The sequence below is a fragment of the Diabrotica undecimpunctata genome, chromosome 2, assembly GCF_040954645.1.
Source record: "Diabrotica undecimpunctata isolate CICGRU chromosome 2, icDiaUnde3, whole genome shotgun sequence".
In the NCBI taxonomy this organism is placed as follows: Eukaryota; Metazoa; Arthropoda; class Insecta; order Coleoptera; family Chrysomelidae; genus Diabrotica; species Diabrotica undecimpunctata.
This window is the reverse complement of record NC_092804.1, coordinates 111,186,708-111,208,232: the sequence shown is the minus strand read 5'-3', so window position 1 is coordinate 111,208,232 and position 21,525 is coordinate 111,186,708. Positions and strand designations below refer to the sequence as shown.

Genomic DNA, 21,525 nt, shown 5'->3' with positions numbered 1-21,525 from the left:
GAACACCATATATATTAAAGCATTTTTGAAATATTTACACTTTTATTGAAAAAAATGCTAATATTTAAAGGAATGTAGATCAGGTTTTCAAGGTAATAAAAAAGTAAATGATATGTCAAACTTTTTCTAATTTGGTGTTTTTTTAATAATTTATTATCTTATCAATCCATATAATATACAGTGTGACTATACTAGAAAATTTTGTAGTTGAATATTGTATATATATATAACTATATATATATATATATATATATATATATATATATATATATATATATATATATATATATATATATATATATATATATATAACTATATATTGATATATATATATATATATATATATATATATATATATATATCAATATATAGTTATATATATGTACAATATTCAACTACAAAATTTTCTAGTATAGTCACACTGTATATTATATGGATTGATAAGATAATAAATTATTAAAAAAACACCAAATTAGAAAAAGTTTGACATATCATTTACTTTTTTATTACCTTGAAAACCTGATCTACATTCCTTTAAATATTAGCATTTTTTTCAATAAAAGTGTAAATATTTCAAAAATGCTTTAATATATATGGTGTTCCCCTAAAAAAACAAAACTTTGGTTCATTCTGTTGTTCTGACTGACCCTGTATAATCGAAAATAATTTTAAATTATTGATGTCTTTAATACATATCAGGTTCGTTATAAACTTTTCGTTCAAATTATTCAGAACGTACGATTTCGGTCTTATCAGACCTATCCTATCAGACCATCTTCAGTTAACTTTAAAGTACTTGCTAAATAACATTATCTTCAGGTAATGTGTTTAAATTACATATTAAATGCTTAAAATTATACATATAAATGACATATTGTCGATATTTAAAGAATTAACTTTCCCTACACTACACCCGAATCTGGGTTGGGCAGAAGACACCAGCCAATTTTTTTATTTCATTTTCTCCTCTTCATCAAATGATTCCTATTTTCAATAAACGTTTGCAATAATTCTTACATATTATTTATCAACCACTTAGGATTCTTGTAGTTGTAATAATTTTTGATCTCCCATTATGCCCAAATTATGTCCAAATGCTCTTGTGAATTTTTATATTTGATCTACCCTCGTATTTAAGGAAAGGAACAGTACTTAAATCGTATTTTGTTTCTTATCTAAATCCATTCCGTAATTATAATTATTTTAAAAGTGTTACGACTACTCCAATCAGTTAATAAAATTACACGATGGGAAAAGGGTCACACAGTTATTTGAGATCGAGAACCACGTAGCGATGTCTCTACAGAGCCTTTCCCATCACGAAAATGTTGAGAAACCTGATGATTTATTGTTTCTGCACGCCCCACTTTCATCTATCTTATCAAACTTTTGACAAATGTCGATAACTCGAAAAAATCAAACGGGTGATACATACACGGAGAACGTAATTTCAGTTAAATTCTACAGTGAAATAGGACGTTTTTTTCCACTTTTAAGAAAACTAAAGGGTCGGGTTATGGTGATATAAGAGTATATAAAACACTTTTATCGCCAACCGTTATTAAAGTTATTCACTATTGTAATCATTTGCGGCAGTAAAGTAACACTTTATTGTACTGAAAGAAGGAGAACTTTATCTGCCACAAATATTAATCAAGTTGACTGAAATTGAATGTCAGTGGTCGATGGCGGTAATCGTTTATTTATTTAACTGTGACGTAAATTTTCTCTTATTCTAATTATTAAAAATATTGTACAAAAATAATGTTGTTGTAATTGTGCAATTCTGTAATATTTTGTAAGTATATGCATATAAAATAAATCAAAACTTAAATTTGATTTACGAATTTAGTAATTATTCAGTATTGATAATTTACATACATTTGAAATTAGTTTTTGACAAATATTTTATTTCGTTCATTTATTTTTTAAATAAAATACGCTGCTCATGAGGTATATGCATGTTTTTCATATAAAATTAAAGCTAATTTTTTCTTAATATGATAATATAAGATTGTCTGAGAAAACAAAACAATTATTGTTGCCAGCTGTTACAAACGCGAAATATCAAAGATAAAGTAAAATAGAGTTAGGGCGCAACGACACTGTTTTGACAAGTGATAATGTATAGTATTATATATCTATTAACGCATGGTTTAAAAACTCACACAACTGATACTTCAAACCAGTAGCGTTACGTGCTAGCTATCTTTTATTTTATCTTTGATACCTCGAGTTTTTTACAGCTGGTAACCCTAATTTTCTACCATTTTTTCTTAGGCAAACTTATATCACAATATTAAAAAAACAATTAGCTTTAAAAAGGAAAAGACAGTTAAGATTTGATTTCACGTACAAGGCGCTTGCGCATCCGCTTATACGTATTTCGGCCTTACTTTACTTTTTCGTGTCTGGATCCGACTACAGTTTTTCTGCCCAATATCGGGCTATGTCATTTCGGCCTAATAGGCCTCATCAGAACGGCTTTCGCAATCGCTCTGAACGTGAAATAAATCTTTTCTGTCTTAGGAAGCCACTCTAACATGGCTTCGTATAGACGCAATGTAACGACATCTGATAATAAAATTGTAAACTAATTTTCGAAACCAAATTCAGAATTTCGCTTTAATCTGTGCCTTCTAAGAATTGCAAGGCAAAACAGACGTTGATAAAGATGTTATGAGACATGGGGAATCTAAAAATTGCATTCCACAACATATCTCCTCAACTAAGCATAGATAGAATTGATAAAAAATTTATTTAAAATTGATATTTCGCACGAGAAGCTGACATTCAAAATAGCGAGTCGCTTCAAGCATTGTTTCTAAGAGTTCATTTTACAAAAAAAATGCTAATAGACATTTTTGTTCAAAATTATCTCAACTATGGCGTACATAGTCTTGGTCAATCGATTTTTTCCGTTGTTAACCCCTACGCGAGGGGCGGTTTTAGGGGAAAACCGGGGAAATACTGATAGTACTGTTTTGAACGTGGAACTGTTTTAAATTACTCTTAATTCTTTTCTCCTGATGAAGCTAACAAACAATTAGCAAAATATAGTGACGTAAAGAAAAAAAGAGGTTTTATTTACAGATATACAACAGACCGCATACCTGCTAATTCACTACAAAATTATTTATATATATTTAAAAATAATAGGTATTGCATGCATTAATTTATCAACTTATCGGTTTTATGTTTACCCTATTGTAAATACGACACCCTGTTATATGATTCCATGCAGATGTTTATTTTCCACCATTAACTGGTGTTGTTTCCCATATTACTCTTTATAGATGTGGAGTTCGAAAAGCGTTTTCAGTCAACCCTAATAACGAAGTAATATTAAAACAGTGACCAATATCTAATTTATAATATATATATATATATATATATATATATATATATATATATATATATATATATATATATATATATATATATATATACTAAATACAAGAAAAATGGGGTGACTACGTTATGAATTTTTTTAAAATTTTTTCTTTGATATTTTTTTTATTAATTTGCTGTTTTTGTCTCATTAATTTGTTTAATCCTTTATGCAATTCTATGTATAATTATTTTGTGAGTTATAACTATAGATGCATAGGCTAGAATGATGTTAGTTGCACCAAAATCTGCCCATTGGATCAAATACGCTTGAATAAGATGTTGCTGTGGAAAAAGATACAGCGTGTTAAGGTTGATATTCAACCTTAACAAGGTATTCAAGAATCTACATATATATATATATATATATATATATATATATATATATATATATATATATATATATATATATATATATATATATATATATATATATATATACCAATTGAAAATAGTCGTACTGAAAACTAGCCATCAAACGTGGAGTACGACAGAGTTTTGTTTTGTCACCCAGTCTTTTTAATCTATACTCTGAAGAAATCTTTAGAGAGGCTTTGAACGACAATACAAGAGGAAAAGAGAAAGTAAGACTAGGCGGAGAAGTAATCAACAACATCAGATACGCTGACGATACAGCCGTTCTTGCAGAAAATTTACAAGATACATTAGTAAATCTAGTCAGTGAAGCAAGTTATCCTAAGAAAATGGCGGCTAATTTTCCAAGATAAAAAAAAAGTTACTTTGCGGTGTTCATCGTAACTTATAACTGGATCATCTGTTGACAAAAAAAACAAAAAATAAATAAAAACCAAAAAGATTTCGTTAGTTTATGAATTTCCCTAGATCGCAACGTCGAGATTATTGTCCATTTTATTCTTCTTTTTCCAAGCAGTAAAAAAGACGAATTTTGTGAATTTTCGAAAAATTTTTGTTATAATTTGACTAATCTGATGTTATAAAATTAAATGTAACAATAAAGTGGACAATATCTCCACGTTGCGACCTAATAATTTATCTATAAAAGGAGTCCCCAAATTTGAGAAGGATCGGTCAAGTAGTTTTTGAGATATAGTGACCACCGACTTGAAAAAAAATATTACGTGAAAAACGCGTTTAAAAAAAGCTTCTTTTTTTTCGATACTTACGCAGTATCGTCTATTCCATGCCCATATAGCGACGTGCTTCCTGTTAAAATATCTAGAGCATCTTTTTGCTCCTGCTTTCGATGAACTCTGCCTTTATTCTGTTGCATCTGCAGTCATTTTCTCCACTCTAGTAATTCGATTGTTATCTGCCACGAGTGCATAATTATTAGAACTTGACACTACTTATTCCAATTTCTATATGAGTTCTCACTCTCCTTACTCATTTACTCACCAAGGTCACTCACCTCACTCACTCACCCTACTCACTCACCTCACTCACTCACCGCACTTACTCACCTCATTCACTCACCTAACTCACTCACTTCACTTATTCACCTCACTCACTCAACTCACTCGAATATATACTCGAAGAAATATACTATCGAATAAAAAAATTAAAAAAACGCAAAATAAAAACCTACTCTACCCCCTTAAAGTTAAAATATTAAAGACAAAGAGGATGGCAGTTGGAATGATTAATATAGATCAAGGTATGCTTTGGCTTAATGGAGAGCAGATATAAACCATTTTAAATACCTTGGCAGCAGGATAAATGTAAATTGTGACTGATGAAGAGATAATAACCAGGATCGAAATATCACGTAAAGCTTTTTTGACCGGAAACCATTTGTATGTAACAGAAACCTGTTGATACATATTCGCAAGACGGTTCTGAAACGTTATGTGTGATCTATCCTATTATATGGTTGTGGGAGATGGACATTAAAAACCACAATGCTTAACTAGCTAAAAATATCATGGGTTTCGCACACTTCCAATGCAGATTTTCTTAAACTGATGAATTTAGAAGGCCTGCTCATAAATATCATAAAGATGAGAAAAATAGAATACTTCGGAGTATAACTAGAGGACCCAAATACGACCTACTTCGCCTTATAATACAAGAAAAAGTGGAGGGAATAAAATGGATTGGCCACAGAAAACTTTCATAGCAGCGTAATATTAGACAATGATGTGGTGCCACAGTAGAAGAATTATTTCGTGCAGCAGCTGATAGAGATAGGTTTCAGGAAATTGTAAACATGATGACGGCCAACGTCTGAATAAGACCACGGAATCTAAAGAAGAAGATACTAGATCAACTATATCATTAATTTGAGAAACTTATATGTTATTTGCCTTTGCTATCGTTTGTTTAAAATTTCGGTGATTTATTACTTACATACAGGTTTAATGAAATAAAATACTACTTGTAGGTACATTAAAATATCACTAACACGCTATTATTTTGTTTCAGTTTCGAACAAGAAAATCTCGATGAACCAGAAAATGACAGTCAGAAAGAATCTACTACAGTTTCAAGTTTTACTGTCGATATAAAATCTAATGACATCGAAAATCAGCATATTGAAAATAAGCAAAATGTACAGGTAACAACAAGGATAACTCTCCTTTGGATCTGTTAGATATTAGACAAAAAATATAGTCACATTGTATTAAATCTTCGGTCCTTAATTGCACGTTTTGAAAAATTTCAGATGATCTTATTAAAACACATTGATCGCAATGTCGGACATATATGGATGACACCAATAATTCTTATTAGGCCACGTCGCTCATATATGTCTGACACCACGATTTTTCTTGTAGGTCATATAGCGCAGCGTCGCTAATAATATTTAAATGACGCTGAGCATATTTTAGCATAAATCTAAAGGTGGGTACACATATGCGAGCCGAACTGTTTGCGAACTGCTCGTGAGCTGTTCGCGAAGAGTTCGTCGAAAATATGTTTATGTTCAGGCTATCCAATACCCTAACTATCTAATAACAAACCAATAATTAATTTACTTCGTTATTCTAAACATTTCGGTATTTTGTTTACATTATCTGTTATTAATTTCTCTCGCTACTTAGATAAGCCGCGCTCGTTCAGCAATTTTGTTTAACAGAATGATATCATCGCACACATGGCAGAAACAATTTATAGACACAATTTATAGTTCTGCGAACATTCTTTGTGTTCGTCCCAAAAACCGACATGCTGTGGTTCCTGACGAGCAACAAACGAACAGCTCGCTAGCGGTTCGTCCCGTCGTACAAATTAACGAATATAGCGTTCACAAACGGTTCGCGAACAGTTCTGCTCGCATATGTGTACCCGCCTTAAAGGTGGGTACACATATGCAAGCCGAACTGTTTGCGAACTGCTCGTGAGCTGTTCGCGAAGAGTTCGTTGAAAATATGTTTATGTTCAGGCTATTTAATACCCTAAGTATCTAATAACAGACCGAGAATTAATTTACTTCGTTATTCTAAACATTTCGGTATTTTGTTTACATTATCTGTTATTAATTTCTCTCGTTACTTTTGAATAAGCCGCGCTTGTTCAGAAATTTTGTTTAACCGAATGATCTCATCGCACACTTAGCAGAAACAATTTATAGTCTCGAACTCCGTCCAAATTTAACTGTGAACATTCTTTGTGTTCGTCCCAAAAACCGACAGGCTGTGGTTCCTGACGAGCAACGAATGAACAGCTCGCAAGCGGTTCGTCCCGTCGTACAAATTAACGAATATAGCGTTCACAAAATCACAAATGGTTCGCGAACAGTTCTGCTCGCATATGTGTACCCGCCTTAATTTGATTTAATCGTCCGGGTGTTGCATCAATTAGGCATTAAGATGGGTACACATATGCGAGCCGAACTGTTCGCAAACAGTTCGTCGAAAATATGTTTATGTTCGACTATCCAATACTCTAAGTATCTAATAACAAACTGAGAATTAATTTACTTCGTTATTATAAATATTTCGGTATTTTGTTTACATTATCTGTTATTAATTTCTCTCGTTACTTTTGAATAAGCCGCGCTTGTTCAACAATTTCGTTTAACCGAATGATCTCATCGCACACTTAGCAGAAACAATTTATACTCTCGAACACCGTCCAAATTTAACCCATTAAGGGCCGAGACAATAAACAAAGAGAAATATGACAATTGATTTATTAGATTGGATTAAAAACACATAAATTAAGACTAATTTACAACCAAAAAGAATTTTTTTTTCTCATGAAAGGAAAAACAGGTGGGTGTGTATACGCACCTTTGGCCGAATACGCATACAATTTTTTAAAAAGGAACATATTGTATCTTAACTGTAAATTAAATTTTAAGATGAAAATCTTCAAAACATTCGGGGTGTAGATGCACTGTACACTTTTTACATAAATAAATAGTATTACTTTTGCACATCCGACATTTTCTTCTTGCACTATTATCGTCTCTTTTTATAATGTGGCCAATATTGTCGAATCTAGTTTCATCTGGTAAAGCAAATTTAGATGGACGTCCATTTACTGAGTTTGACAATGATGTAGCGGTTTCTTCACTATTCTCTGCATGTCCACTATATTTTAGTAAGTTAAGAACCAATCTCGAACGAAACTCCAGTTGGGAAATTTTAGAATCATTCGCAATTTTAAAAATTTTCCAACTATTGACCACCATACTGTCAATCATGTTAGTAAACAACGGCCACCACCACTTTTTTCCTCTTATTTTAATACGGTAATTTGCAATGCCATTATCATGCAGATCAACTCCACCCAGGTATTGGTTATATTGGTGAATTACATTAGGCTGAGGGATAAGAATTTCTTTGTGTTCTTTACGGTTATAACGTTTAGTTTGCATAAGGGGTAAAACGTCACATGTATTTGTCATTACAGTCACTACTGAATTATCGTTTCATCTTGTCACCAAAACTTCTAAATTGGAATCGAATGCACATGTATATGAACCTCTTTCCTTTTTTTTCATAATTTAGTTTTCTTCTAGAGGACACTTAGCAGTGCGATTTTCCCTTACTGTTCCTGTTGCAAAGAATCCTTTTTCTTTCAATACTCCAAAAAGAGCATATGACGTAAAGAAGTTGTCGAAAAAAACCTTATGTTGCTGTGGGTTTTTAACTATCGAAAGTAAATTCAAAACAACTGCCGTTCCTAAGCTAAAACTATTATCTGTTTGCTCAGTTTTTCCGCCATATGGAATGAATTTGAACAAATAACCAGTATCAGGACATAAACACCACAGTTTAAAACCAAATCTAACAGGTTTTCCACGGATGAACATTTTGCACGAATGTCGCCCGAAATATGGAACCATTTCCTCGTCAATGGAAATATATTTTGCAAAGACTCCAAATTGTGCAAACTTTCGGTTCAGTATTTCAAAAATTGGTGACAATTTTGCAAATTTATCATTTTTATTCAGTAAAGTGTTATCTGACAAATGTATGTTCTGTTTGATTGAACGAAATCTATGTCGGCTCATGCTTTCTCTTACAATGTGCACTTCTTTATCCTCATCCTTCGACCAATACATATCAACTTGAGGCAGAGTGTGATAACCAGATAATATACATATGCCAATAAATTTTTTTAAATCTGTATCATTCATTTCAAAATCGTGACGGTTATTCTGCGATGCATAAATATTTGTAAAATATCGAATGCTCTCACTTACTTCTTTATCAAAAAAGAGTGAAAAAACTTCAATAGGTGACTTGCCTCCATGGTTGGCTTTTATATTTTCTAAATATCGATCAGACTAATGTTGAATTACTGCCGAGTACGAAGGAGTATCTGTCTTTACCCAACTTGTGACACATTTGGATTTATTATTTATGCCTGGTTCTTTCTTTGGACGTTTTGATCTGTGGTTCAGAGGAATATCATCATCAGAATCGTCAGAATTCCCATTCACTTGTATTTCATATGTACCTGCAATATCTGTTTTTATTCCTTCTTCACCAATAATATTATCATCAATGTCTTCTACATCGGAAATTTCATCTGTTTCCGGCGGCACATAAACCACATCAAGTGAGTCAGCATTTTCACAGTCTGAGTCTTCTTCTAACAAAGCCATTAACTCTTTAGTAGTTAGTGCCCTCTTCATTTCATATTTCGAGAATTTACTAAAATAAACAAAAAAATGCACTACTACTACTATATACACGCATTCATATGATAATAATTTAGCTTACCTCATTTCAACTTATATGGAATATAAAACAAATAAACACAAGGAAACTTTCAAACTGATTTAAGTCAAGAAAAAAGCAAATATAACGTTTACAGCACACAGCAATTTTATAAATAGTGAATGAAGTGTATTGACTATTGACGAGATCGTAATTTCAGATTGTTTAGTCTACGAAAAAAATATAATATGGTTTCGGCCAAAGGTGCGTATACGAATCCATCGTATAAACATGCAATTATAGACCTTATTTTTAAAGTATGAATTAATAAGTTTTTAGAATAATAAAAATTTCAACATATTTTTATAATTATAGAATACAAAATATGAATTAAGTTTATAATTAGTATCGGAAAAATTTTTTGTATGAAGATGTGCATAAATCATTAAATTATGCAAAATTATAATAATCTTAAAATATTTAAAAAGTAATATTTTTGTCAAAAGAAAAATGATACTATATACCTCAATCTATTGAGATGTTACTTCAATAAAAAGAAAACATTAAAAAATATATTTTCGGGCAAAAAAAAATTAACAGTAAAGGTTGCGTTTACGCACCTTTGGCGGTAAATGGGTTTTAACTGCGAACATTCTTTGTGTTCGTCCCAAAAACCGACAGGCCGTGGTTCCTGACATTCCAGAGTTCCTGACGAGAAATGAACGAACTGCTCGCAAGCGGATTGTCCCGTCGTACAAATAGACGAATATAGCGTTCACAAACGGTTCGCGAACAGTTCTGCTCGCATATGTGTACCCACCTGCGTGGCCTCCTACAAATTAACTGTTGGATTTCTGCTGAAATAAATAAATAAACAGAATTTGCGTTAAAAACAAAAAATTTATTTTATAATCCAAAATAATAGGCAAAATAATCAACTTCGTTTATGATTGATTCCAAAACATTCCAAACACATAAATGGTTGAGAGGTACAATCCGGGTAGTATGTGTATACTTTTTTTACCTTATTTCAGGCAACGTGTCGTCCTTCGTATTCTTTCATCTTGTCGTAACAAGAGACACACATTTGTCGAACTCGTTTGTTATTTTTATCTTTTTTTATTTGTAAGAAATGTGTTTTATTCATGTTAAGAGTCTTTGTTGTTATCTCCGTTATATTTAAAAGATCTTGTACCAGTTGTTCTCTAAATAATCGTATTTTGGTGAGGTTTATTTGATTTTTAGAGGTAGTAGGATTTTTAATAACCCTATAAATCAGAAATGCATTTACAATTGAAATTCCAAGCATGTGTTCAAAGGCAAGCTTTTGATACCACTTAACGCTCTTGCATAATTTAGAAGCATAAGTGGATAGTTGGTCGGACACATCAATTCAATGGCATCAAGTAGCAAAAAGCTGACTCAAGCAAAAATAGAAGAGTAAGTACAACGATATGAAGCAGAAGAAACATATTTGGATGAAGCTGATGAGATTCAAAATGAACTCAGTGATGGTGAAAAATCTGAGGATGATATTGAAACAGATAGTGTCCAAGATGATGAGTGTTCTGCAGATGAACAAAGTGAATCGAATGAAGATGTCGAACTACAACAAAAAACTGTATATGAAAAGAATGGATACAAATGGTCTAGCAATCCATACTATACTATAAATACACGAACATTGATAAAAAATATAGTTTTGCGCATACCCAGACCAAAATGTGATGCCAAGAGGGTAAATGATGAATTAGCTGCTTCTAAATTATTTTACAAAGATAAAGTTATAGACACGATTACTCAACATACAAATCAAGAAATCGAAAGGCAGTCCCATAATTACACAAAGCAATATTTTGTAAAAAAAAACGTACAAAGAAAATCGCGCTCTCCTGGGGCTTTTATATATGAGCGGTGTTCTAACTTCAAATCACCTGAATATTTTAGAGCTGTGGTCAAAACAGTTTGGTGTTGCTATTTTTAGAACGACTATAAACGCAAAACGTTTTGAACTTTTAATCAATTGTGTGCGATTTGATGAGAAAGAAACAAGAAAAAATAGACAAAGAGATGATAAGTTTGCTCCAATCCGGTATGTTTCAAAAAGTTTAATGAAAGATGTCAAGCCCTTTATACTCCTGGACCATATGTAACTATTGATGTACAACTAGTTAGTTTCTGTGAGTGTTGAAATTTCAAAGTCTACATTCCAAGTAAACCCGGCAAATACGGAACAAAAATAGTAATGATGTGCGATCCTAAAATATTTTACATGCTAAATATTATGCTTTTATGGGATTAAGCTACAATTATTGGTTGTGATTGTGATAAAAATCACATTTTTAATTAACTAGTATTTGACGTTTCGATTTCCACTCCGGTTATTTACTATCGCTACACGCTATCTGGAAGTCCTTATATTGGAAAAGAAATCAAAACTAGTACAGACGCTTTACCAACGCAATATGTTTTAGTAGCATAATAGTCTTATTCTTAAGTCCATCTTTAGATTTTTATTGCATTATACTTTCTTCACAGTTACACATTCGGCTCTAACGATTTCAATACGAATTTTAAACTCTTGAATTTACTCTGCATTATAAGTTATCTATGCTTTCAAGTACTTGTACCTGTTTAGTCTTTTTATTTGAATATTTTTGATATGTTTTATTTCGCTGTCTCGTGGATGTTTTGTAATAACCATGAATTTTGTCATTCAGTTCAATCTGACGCTATATGTTCAATCACAAATTAATCCCTTAATTTGTAATCTCACATTATTCTTAACGTCTTAACCTTTTATAGTTTCACCGTGTATAATTGAAACATTGTGAAACATATTGAGTAATATTTTAGTAATTATCCTGCAGACCTGCAAACTTAATAAATTGCCAAATAATATATTTTCTAATTGAACTTCCTAAGTGTTGCAATAACGGCCTAGATTGAATTGTATTGTAAGCTCATAGTTCAAAGCTTGTTGGTATGATAGAAGCATTAAGCCGTGTGATGAGGTATACATTATTTGTGAAATTATAAATTGGGGATTTGAGTTCAATTATCAGTAGCTGTCAATAAAACTATAATTTCAACCATTGAAACACTTCAAACATTTATTTACCATCGTCGATCGAGAAGAATCGGACAAAGGGGCATGATATTTACATCGAATTGTCCACCACATTTGTGTAAATCGTTGTAATATATCTACCAAAGTTTGTAAAGATAAAGAAAGTATAACCGTATCATCCACATACCCCAGTGGCTATGATGATAGCATATCACCAACCACTGTGAAAATATGACATACCAGTATAAATAAAATAAAATTTTGAGTTGTATGGAGTGGATTAGAGAAAGGGAAAATCTATTTTTACGTAATATAATTCAATTTCTTTTGTTTTGCAGTATTACTTAATACTGCTACTATAATTAATGTTTAAAATATGTTTTTAATATATCTTTATTACAGGGTACAGAACAACCAATATCCGAACCAATACAAAAAGAAGCAGAAAATAGCAAAGAAACAGAAATGGAAACAAAAGAGAGCCCCGATCTTAAGTCGCCAAAGGAAAAACAATGTTGGAGTATGTACTGCAAGATGGCAGAAAAAGGCATTAACATTTCCTTCGATACTATACTAAGGGGAATGTTGACCCCAACAGAGTATAGATTGAGCAAAAAACATTTGTTAGCTGCAACAAGTACTGAGCCTTCGGAAAATGTTAAATAATATTTTTGTAAAGAAAATACAGCTGAAATATTTAACGTAGAGATCACTCATAATAAAAATAAATTTTATAAATGGTTATTGTACTTTTATTTACTACAAAAAAACTATTGCTATAATAGTTAGACCTGATAATTTAAAAATCGATAATATTCAAAATAGTGAAACTATAGTTCAACAATCAATTGGAGAAGGTCATTGACTCATTGTCAAAAACAAAATTTTACACCGTGAACTGTTGGATAATTTCAGAATTCCAGCGGTAACGTTATTTGATTGTTTTTTTTTAGATTAAATTGTTTTTTTTTTAGAAATTAATTCCATCGTGATGTCCCTGTAGGTGTCTTTTTCATTCCTTGAATTTCTTACTTCCTAGGTTTGGCTTACTATTATAGAAATATAGGTGACTTCCTAGAATGAATGCTTTTCTCTTAAATTAATTTCTTAAATCGATACATTCATTGAAAAATAATTTATGATACCTAAAAACTGTAGGTAATGTCATTTTACGTCTTTACCATCTCATAGGACAATAATCAGCTAATCTCTATTATAGACAAGGAAATATTTTCTGCGGCGACGTCTGTGAATCTCATATTAACATAAGATTCTTACTTGAGGATAGTTTGTGCAGTATTTAATGTACCATTATTGTTATGATATTGGCTGTTAAATTTATGTATGTACGATAATGCTTGGCAAGCCTTTGTTAAATGCTTATCGTCAGTATTGCGAGCAGCGTTAGGTAATGGCCAGCATTTAAATATCGCCCATACGGACAGCGGTACTAGTTTTCTGCAAATGGCGCCTTGTTTTTAAATCGAAGAAAACAGGGGACTATCATGAAAAAATAAACTCCATATGCTTCGAGAAGTGGTTCGAGAACATTCTCCGGGGTGTTGATATTAACTCTGTCATAGTGCTGAATAATGTATCTCATCACAGCCGCCTTGTTGAATAGATATTGTCAATATGCTTTGAATTGAATGGCTAGACTTTAGGGTATTATTGTTTTATGACCACCTTACCATTACGAATTCAATTCAATTAAAGTAAGTTTGGCTCAAATAAAGAGATATGTGACTTAGAAGAACGTAAAATTTAAAATTGGCAATGTTTAGCACCTGTTACAACCCAGTATACATCACATACATCCCAAAAATTAGAAAAACGCTGTTGCCCATATATTAAAAATAGAACAGAATATGTGCAAGTTGGATGGGATAACAAAAAATACACACTTGCAACATGTGGTCAAGCATTGCAAATATGCACACTTGCAAATTATTTCCTATATAAGAAGCAAATAAAACTACAATTTTATATCAAATTGTCAAATTTTAACAAAAAATCTCGACGTTGCGACCTATAAGGACGCACATAAACTAACGAAATCTTTTTGGTTTTTTGTCAACATATGATCCAGTAATAAGTTACAATGAACACCGCAAAGTAACTTTTTTTATATCTTGGAAAATTAGCTGTCATTTTCTTAGTTTTGAATATTTTTGGAGCAAAATTTCAGATAATACTCATGAAATGTTGTAGTATAATTTACTAATGACAGTATTTCAAAAAAATCTTAAAAATATGTTTAAACAATTAAAATATGTTGAAAATAAACCCTACCTACCGCCCCTTAAACCCACCCTATTTTTTATTTTGTTATTTTCGCATGAATCCTTCAACATACAGTAGCTCAAGCTGTAGAGAGTTAGCTGATAAGTGATTTTTTTAAACCAGCTCACCATTATAAAGGGCAATGCCTGGAGTAACCTCCAAGTGTTTGCAAAAGATAGTGTTTGTTGAATATTTTTTGTTGATTGTAACAAATCAACATTTTAGGGTAAAATAAGTACAATATTATGAAAGTACATATAAAAAACTTCAATTTAAGCTATTACATTAAATTTCAACCAATCGTTTACGCAAAATTAACGATTGAAAGACCAAAAATGTTAATTGTTCGCCATTTTTTATTTTTGAAATAATTTTTGTAAATATTCTTTTTTTTATGCAAAAAACATTATATTGTAGCTCTTTTAATTAAAAATCGAATAAGACTTTATAAGGTCCGATCGGTCAATTCTTTTCGAGATAAATATTAATTGTTTATAAAATTTTTTAAATATTTATAAATTTTGCAGGGCCAGAATTTTTTAAAGATAGATATCTAATTCAAAACGGATTCTGTTCTTCGTCAATTATATTTTTATTTAGGAATAAAAATACTAGCTCAAAAAATTTTTCTACCCCTTATTTAGAAAATTAGCCCTATTTTAAAATAAGGGCGTCTTTTTCGTTATTAATTAATTAAGCTAGAGCGCTCCCCACACGTTATACACATTTTTAACTTATTGATTCATATAGATAAAGTCAAGACAAAGATTTAAAAAAAAGTTTTCTTCTACGACCAGTAGAAATGGATTCATTTGTTAAAATTTGTTAATTTGTTTAAAATGCTTCATTTGTTTAAATTGTAGTAGAGGTTGGGGCGGTTGGGCTACTCCTCTTCACTTCCACTCGGACGTTGTTTGGCTCGAGAACGGCTGATTAGATCGTGACGTATGAGGGGTCGTTGAAAAGAGGATAGCTCAAGAAGTAAATAATAAAGGGTTAGGGTCAGAGGCTGAATTGTCAAAAAGACCTTAAACTTATAGCGCCTAAACAACTTAACATGCAGGACTGTGCTAATGTCACATGACAGGATTTAGCGAATAGAACATGATGAAAAAGAAAATCAAAGATAGCAGCATGCCAACAGAGCTTTAGATACATAGCTTTGCTACTATCGGGCCAATCGTGGCCTGCGAGTTGTTATATGGCATGATTTATATAATAGAATACAATGGCAAAAAAATATAACGTAGCGGCATGCCATGAAGACCTTAAGATTATTTTAATTTAAATTGGGCTAAATGTGTTTTGAATACACAATAACAAATTTTGCAAAACTTATTAAAATTAGGTTTTTTTACTGTTAATACTACACATAAAAATCAACTTTTGAGCTCAAGAGTCAATATCTTAAGTTTTAATATTACTAAATTAATCGATTAAATGCAAATTTGATAAGGGAAAATGTATTCTTAATTAGAGGATTGAAGGACGTTTGAAGGGATATAAATTATATATGTATACAGAAACAATGAACAGAGAATTGATGTAAATATAAATTTAAATTTGATATTCATACACAAAAACGAATACTAAGCTCATTGAAAGAAAAAAGGTGTTTCAATTTTATATTTAACAATTTTCCATTTAATATACTCTTTTTTACTAATAAGCCCGTGGAATACAAAAAAAATTGATTTAATGAGTATAAAAATTTATATATATATATATATATATATATATATATATATATATATATATATATATATATATATATATATATATATACTTACAAAGAAATGTTAATAGTCATTAAGTTTTACTCGCAGCAAAAAAATATCGCAATGTTCACAAAATTTTCCCCAACCACAGATACAAAAGAAAAATTTTTCCATATTTAACGGCGATATGATAAATTTTTCCGAGCGCCGGAGATTTGAAGTTCCGAATTTCTACTGGAAAAAATAGTCAACTTTATTTGTTTTTTTATTATTAATAGCGGTGTTTTTAAAATAAAAATTATCGTCAGTTGGCACTATCTCTTCGTGAGCCCTGACCTGCCTTAAAACATTCTTCCATCCTTCCCTGTCGAGTGTCTGTCTTCTCCATCTCCTTACTCAAATCTCCCTTAAATCGTTTTGCACATCGTCCAGATACCTCAGTTTTGGTCGCCCCCTTCTTCTTTCTTCCGACCGGCCTATTTAGCATGGTTATTTTACAACGATCACTTTCATCCATCCGCATAATGTGGCCCACCCATCTTAGGCGGTTTATTTTTATGGTTTTTACGATTATATGCATCAAAAAAAGGTCTATAGAGTTCGAAATTATATCGCCTTCTCCACATACCCTATTCGTTAACTGCCATATATGTTCCTCAATATTTTTTTTTTCAAAGATTCGTACGAACTCTTCATCTCGGGTCATCATTGCCCATGTTTCCGATCCGTATAAAGTTTGCACCTTGTAGGTCTTAACATATTTTTCGCTCTTAGTTGAGGACCTAGACCAAAATAACAGCGTGTAGCCACGCATATTCTTTTTCTTATTTCTTTGGATGTGTTGATTTTGCAGTCAACCAGTAGCAGAACTCTTCCACAGTTTCATCTAGTTTCGTGTTGCACCTCTAGTTATTTTGTTGCATTATTGATATAGCCGGCATATATTTAGTCCAGTCGTCAGAGAGTTGACTCTTAAAACAAGCTGAGTTTTGCAAAGAATATTAATTTTGGGACCCCAAAAAAGATTCAAAAAAGTTTACTACTTTTACCCCTGGGCTTCCCCTTAAAACCCCCCTCGCAGGGGGGTTAAAACGCAAAAAAATCGATTTACCAAGAATCTGTTCACCGTAGAAAAAAATGTTTCAAATAAAAAATGTAGATGAGATAATTTTAAACAAAAATGTTTATAAGCATTTTTTGTGTAGCATGAACCGTTCTCTTATAAACAACGCTTGAAGCAACCGTCGATTTTCATATCAGTTACGCGTGCGAAATTATTGTTCAATAAAATTTGTATTAGCGGGACGGTAAAAATTATACGATATATTTTTACTCAAGGGACCTATTGACCAAAAACCAAGGTGCGTCTTAAGGGTAAAGAGTTCAGCTTTCGTATGCAGTTTTCTCCTAAAAGAGTTGATTCGTAACGATTGTTAAAATTTAATAAAAGTCATAGATGTCATCCGATTAATAACAACATTGAATCATCTGTTTAAATTTTTTTTATAATTATCGTTTTAAAATAATTTCATATAAATACAATTAATATTTTTTAACATATTTAGTTTATATATATAATAATTAAATTTACTACCAAATAATAATTTATATTTTAATGCTAATATTTGGTCTGCATTTGACAGGTTTGCCCGTTTGCAAGTAAACAACGTATCGTCGCAATAACCACAATATGTCGTAACCCAAGAATATTTAATTTTAGAGGAGAAGCCAAAAACTGTTTCATGTCCGAAGTGGAAATTAAAACGTCAATAAACGTACTTTAACCTTTAATTGTGGCTTATTCCCATTTAAATAGTAATTACTCTAAAATGCCACAAGGAGCTAGCTTCAGAACAATACAAATTTAAAAAGTTGTAATTAATATGTATAATCCCATTTGATTGCTATATTAATGCTTTATTACGTTTTAATTAGTATTATTGTTTTTTTCTCGTTAATCGTGGCTTACGACATACTGAATTTTACAAACTGAACTAATTCGGTGGATTACGGCATATTAACTAATTGGGCTATTTTATGTAATATAGAAAAAACTAACAAAGTATCTACAAATTCAAGGGGTTCGACATTGTCCTTAGTAATTAAAATTTATTTTATTCTGTTCTTACAAATTAAAATTTCTCTCCCATTGCCATGCATTTGTCTTGTTGATCCTTCACCATTCTGCTTTAGTCTCATTCCATCCCAAGTAGGCAAGTGTTGTGTTTGTTCTGAAATTTGGCTTAATAAAAACTACTGCTAGTTTGCACGAAAAAATTTTCACAATGTAACAGTAAGACAATTCTCCTGTAAAGTGAAATATGGCATCATAATAAGCATGAAGTCTTTTTAAATAACTGTTTAAGTTCATGTAACTATTTGAACTTCGATGCAGATATTTTTCTTGGTTCGTTATTGAGCTTGTTTCAAGTAATGGGTGCTTTAACTTGAACCATCCTTTGAGGTAGTATCTGGCTCTCGTGATCAAAATTTGTTTTGTGAAATACCTCCCCTCCTGGAGTGTAATTGACTGCTTTTAGGGCAACAGCTTTGTTTGTACCTGCTAGAAGTGACTTAAAGTGATATTTCGATGCGTCAGAATAGTTCCAACCACTTGGCAACATAAGACATAGGCTTAGATTTTGCAGTTTCGGTAGCTATCCAATAAAAGCTGGATAGAATAACTGACTTGTTCCTAACTTTCCTTTCAATATTCGCATGAACAGAATCACACTCCATATGTGTGTGCAAAATTTTGAGATATTGCTGGATTATGGTTTTTATCATAATAACAGATCATTTTCCATTATACAATTTCTATTTTAACACGTTAGCCATCAGAGTACATTAAAATTTCGTCGTCATCTTGGCAATGGTTTTGCAGGTAACTTATTAATATTGTAGCAAATGTCGATGCTTTTAAGTCAGTGTCAACTTCGCTAAACCAAAAACATACCGTATATTTAGTGGAGATATCATACACACACTGTCAGGTTAGGTTAGGTTAGGTTTACATAATTTTGTTTTAAAATATGCTGAGCTTGATTCTATTGAAGGTGCCGCCTTAACAGCCTGCTAATCCATTTGAATAGATAAGTCTTGTAGATTTGTTAACAGCATCTACTTCGTTTTTGTCCAGTTCTTCTTTAGCTCGATTGTTTCGATCGACATGCTCTTTCCATCTTCGGTAATACTTGCTACTTCACACTTTGTACAAGTGTCACATTTATCTTTTTGTATGGTATGTACTGACATATTTTCATCTTTGAAAACAACTGAAAACTTAGTTTTGCTTAAAGGTACTCTACTTCTGTTTTTAACATATTCACAGTATACTGAGTATACTTTTGAGAAAGAGTCAAAACATTTCTCTACAAAAATTTTTAATTGTTCCTTCTAGAATAATGCGAGGGTAGCTTTCATTCACACAGCCATTAGCCATATATCTGGCAACTTTTAAAATTTGAGTTTTGGTCAGCAATTAGTGTATCTCAAATCATAGGGAATCAATATATGGATAATTTTGATTCATCCATATACAATGATTAAGGTTCGCCACTACCATATTGTTATTTTTAGGCTAAAACCAGTCATTGAAGTTCCGTGGCCGTCATCCATTGCTAGACAGAACGAGTCCATATTGTGTTTTTATTTTTATTTTGATAAAATAAAAATTCCCGGTTTATGAATTAGACAAACAAAAAATATTCAAATTATCAATAAACTACGACAAATACAATAAAAATATCTTTAATTCTGTATTTATTCGGAATAAATAAAATAAAATAAAAAAAGAAAAAATATTTAATGTAGGTTTTAGAGGAGGGCTAAATATCACTACCCTGTAATTTAACAGCTGTGATTAGAAAATAACAATCACGACCTGTGAATAACAACAAAATATACTGTGACTGCGAGTTCGGTCTTATTCTATGTCTGTAGATCTTGATCGCTAAAACGTGATATATCACGTTCTCGTCTCAGTCGCAAGTTGTGAAATGAGAGACGTGTAACAGGATAACAAGGAACGAGATAAGGGTAGCTGGCGTATTGGCGGTATTTTGAAGTCTCTTTCTAATGAGGAATGCAAACGCAAAGATAATATTATATCGTCACTGGAGAAATATGATTGGTGTAATATTAGTACGTAAACAAATATTTGAAGAAAATGTAAAGGGTATTTAGAATTTCAGTCTATTGAGTTTGTGTAACTCGTCGCATTTATATCGATATTCAATATTTTTTATTCTCATACATTTTAACAATTTGACTGTCATGTGTATACCTGAATATACACAGTGGCTGAGTTCAAACCGCCACGTGTATATTTACATATACACAGTCAGTAAAGATCGTTTGGCCATGTGTATTTCACAGGAGCACACTTTACGTGCATTTCTAATAGGATTTAACTTAGCGTGGCCTGGGGCAAATTAAAAATGATCTTAGCGTAGGATAAAATACGTCATTTTTCTATTAGCAGTTGAATTATAGTAGATTTTATATAACTTAAACGCTAATTAATTTTGATGTAAAAGTGTTTATTGTGATTAATAATAGATACAATAGATACAATAATACAGTATGAAATAAAATAATAACACATATTTTAAATTATACTCAAATGACTATTTTCGCAAAATGTATTGTGCTCTTTCAGATAGTTCTACGCTGGTGTACCAGTTGTCAGTGTACAATGTCATTCCTTTATCGAGACATTCGTCCATAAGTTCAAATATTACTTTAGTTGCCACAGACAGATAGACATGCCATCAATTTTGTCTGTACCACAATAAATTTTGCTGTGATACGTCTACCCCCCATTGAGGCATAGCTTAAAGAGTTTGATTTCAAATTTATGTTTCTTTCCTTTCACATATTGGCGAAATTTTAAACGCCCGCGAAAGGGTACCATCGTTTCATCTATGCAGATATTTTCGTCTAGTACTATAACCTTTTTAAATTTGGA

The 21,525-nt window shown here is 31.6% G+C and overlaps 2 protein-coding genes across 3 annotated transcripts in view; one reads left to right on the top strand and one right to left on the bottom strand.

The window, feature by feature from the left end:
* Nucleotides 1–13,296, top strand: part of LOC140434777 (uncharacterized) — a 104,564-nt gene extending 91,268 nt beyond the window's left edge. For both annotated transcript variants that reach the window (XM_072523280.1, XM_072523281.1), the window contains exons 4-5: nt 5,794–5,926; nt 12,958–13,296. In XM_072523280.1, coding sequence (XP_072379381.1) covers nt 5,794–5,926; nt 12,958–13,221 — 397 coding nt within the window. In that variant the 3' untranslated portion in view covers nt 13,222–13,296. The remainder of the gene's footprint in view (nt 1–5,793; nt 5,927–12,957) is intronic.
* Nucleotides 1–21,525, bottom strand: part of LOC140434779 (cyclic GMP-AMP synthase-like receptor) — a 168,029-nt gene that overhangs the window by 144,499 nt on the left and 2,005 nt on the right. The window lies entirely within an intron of this gene.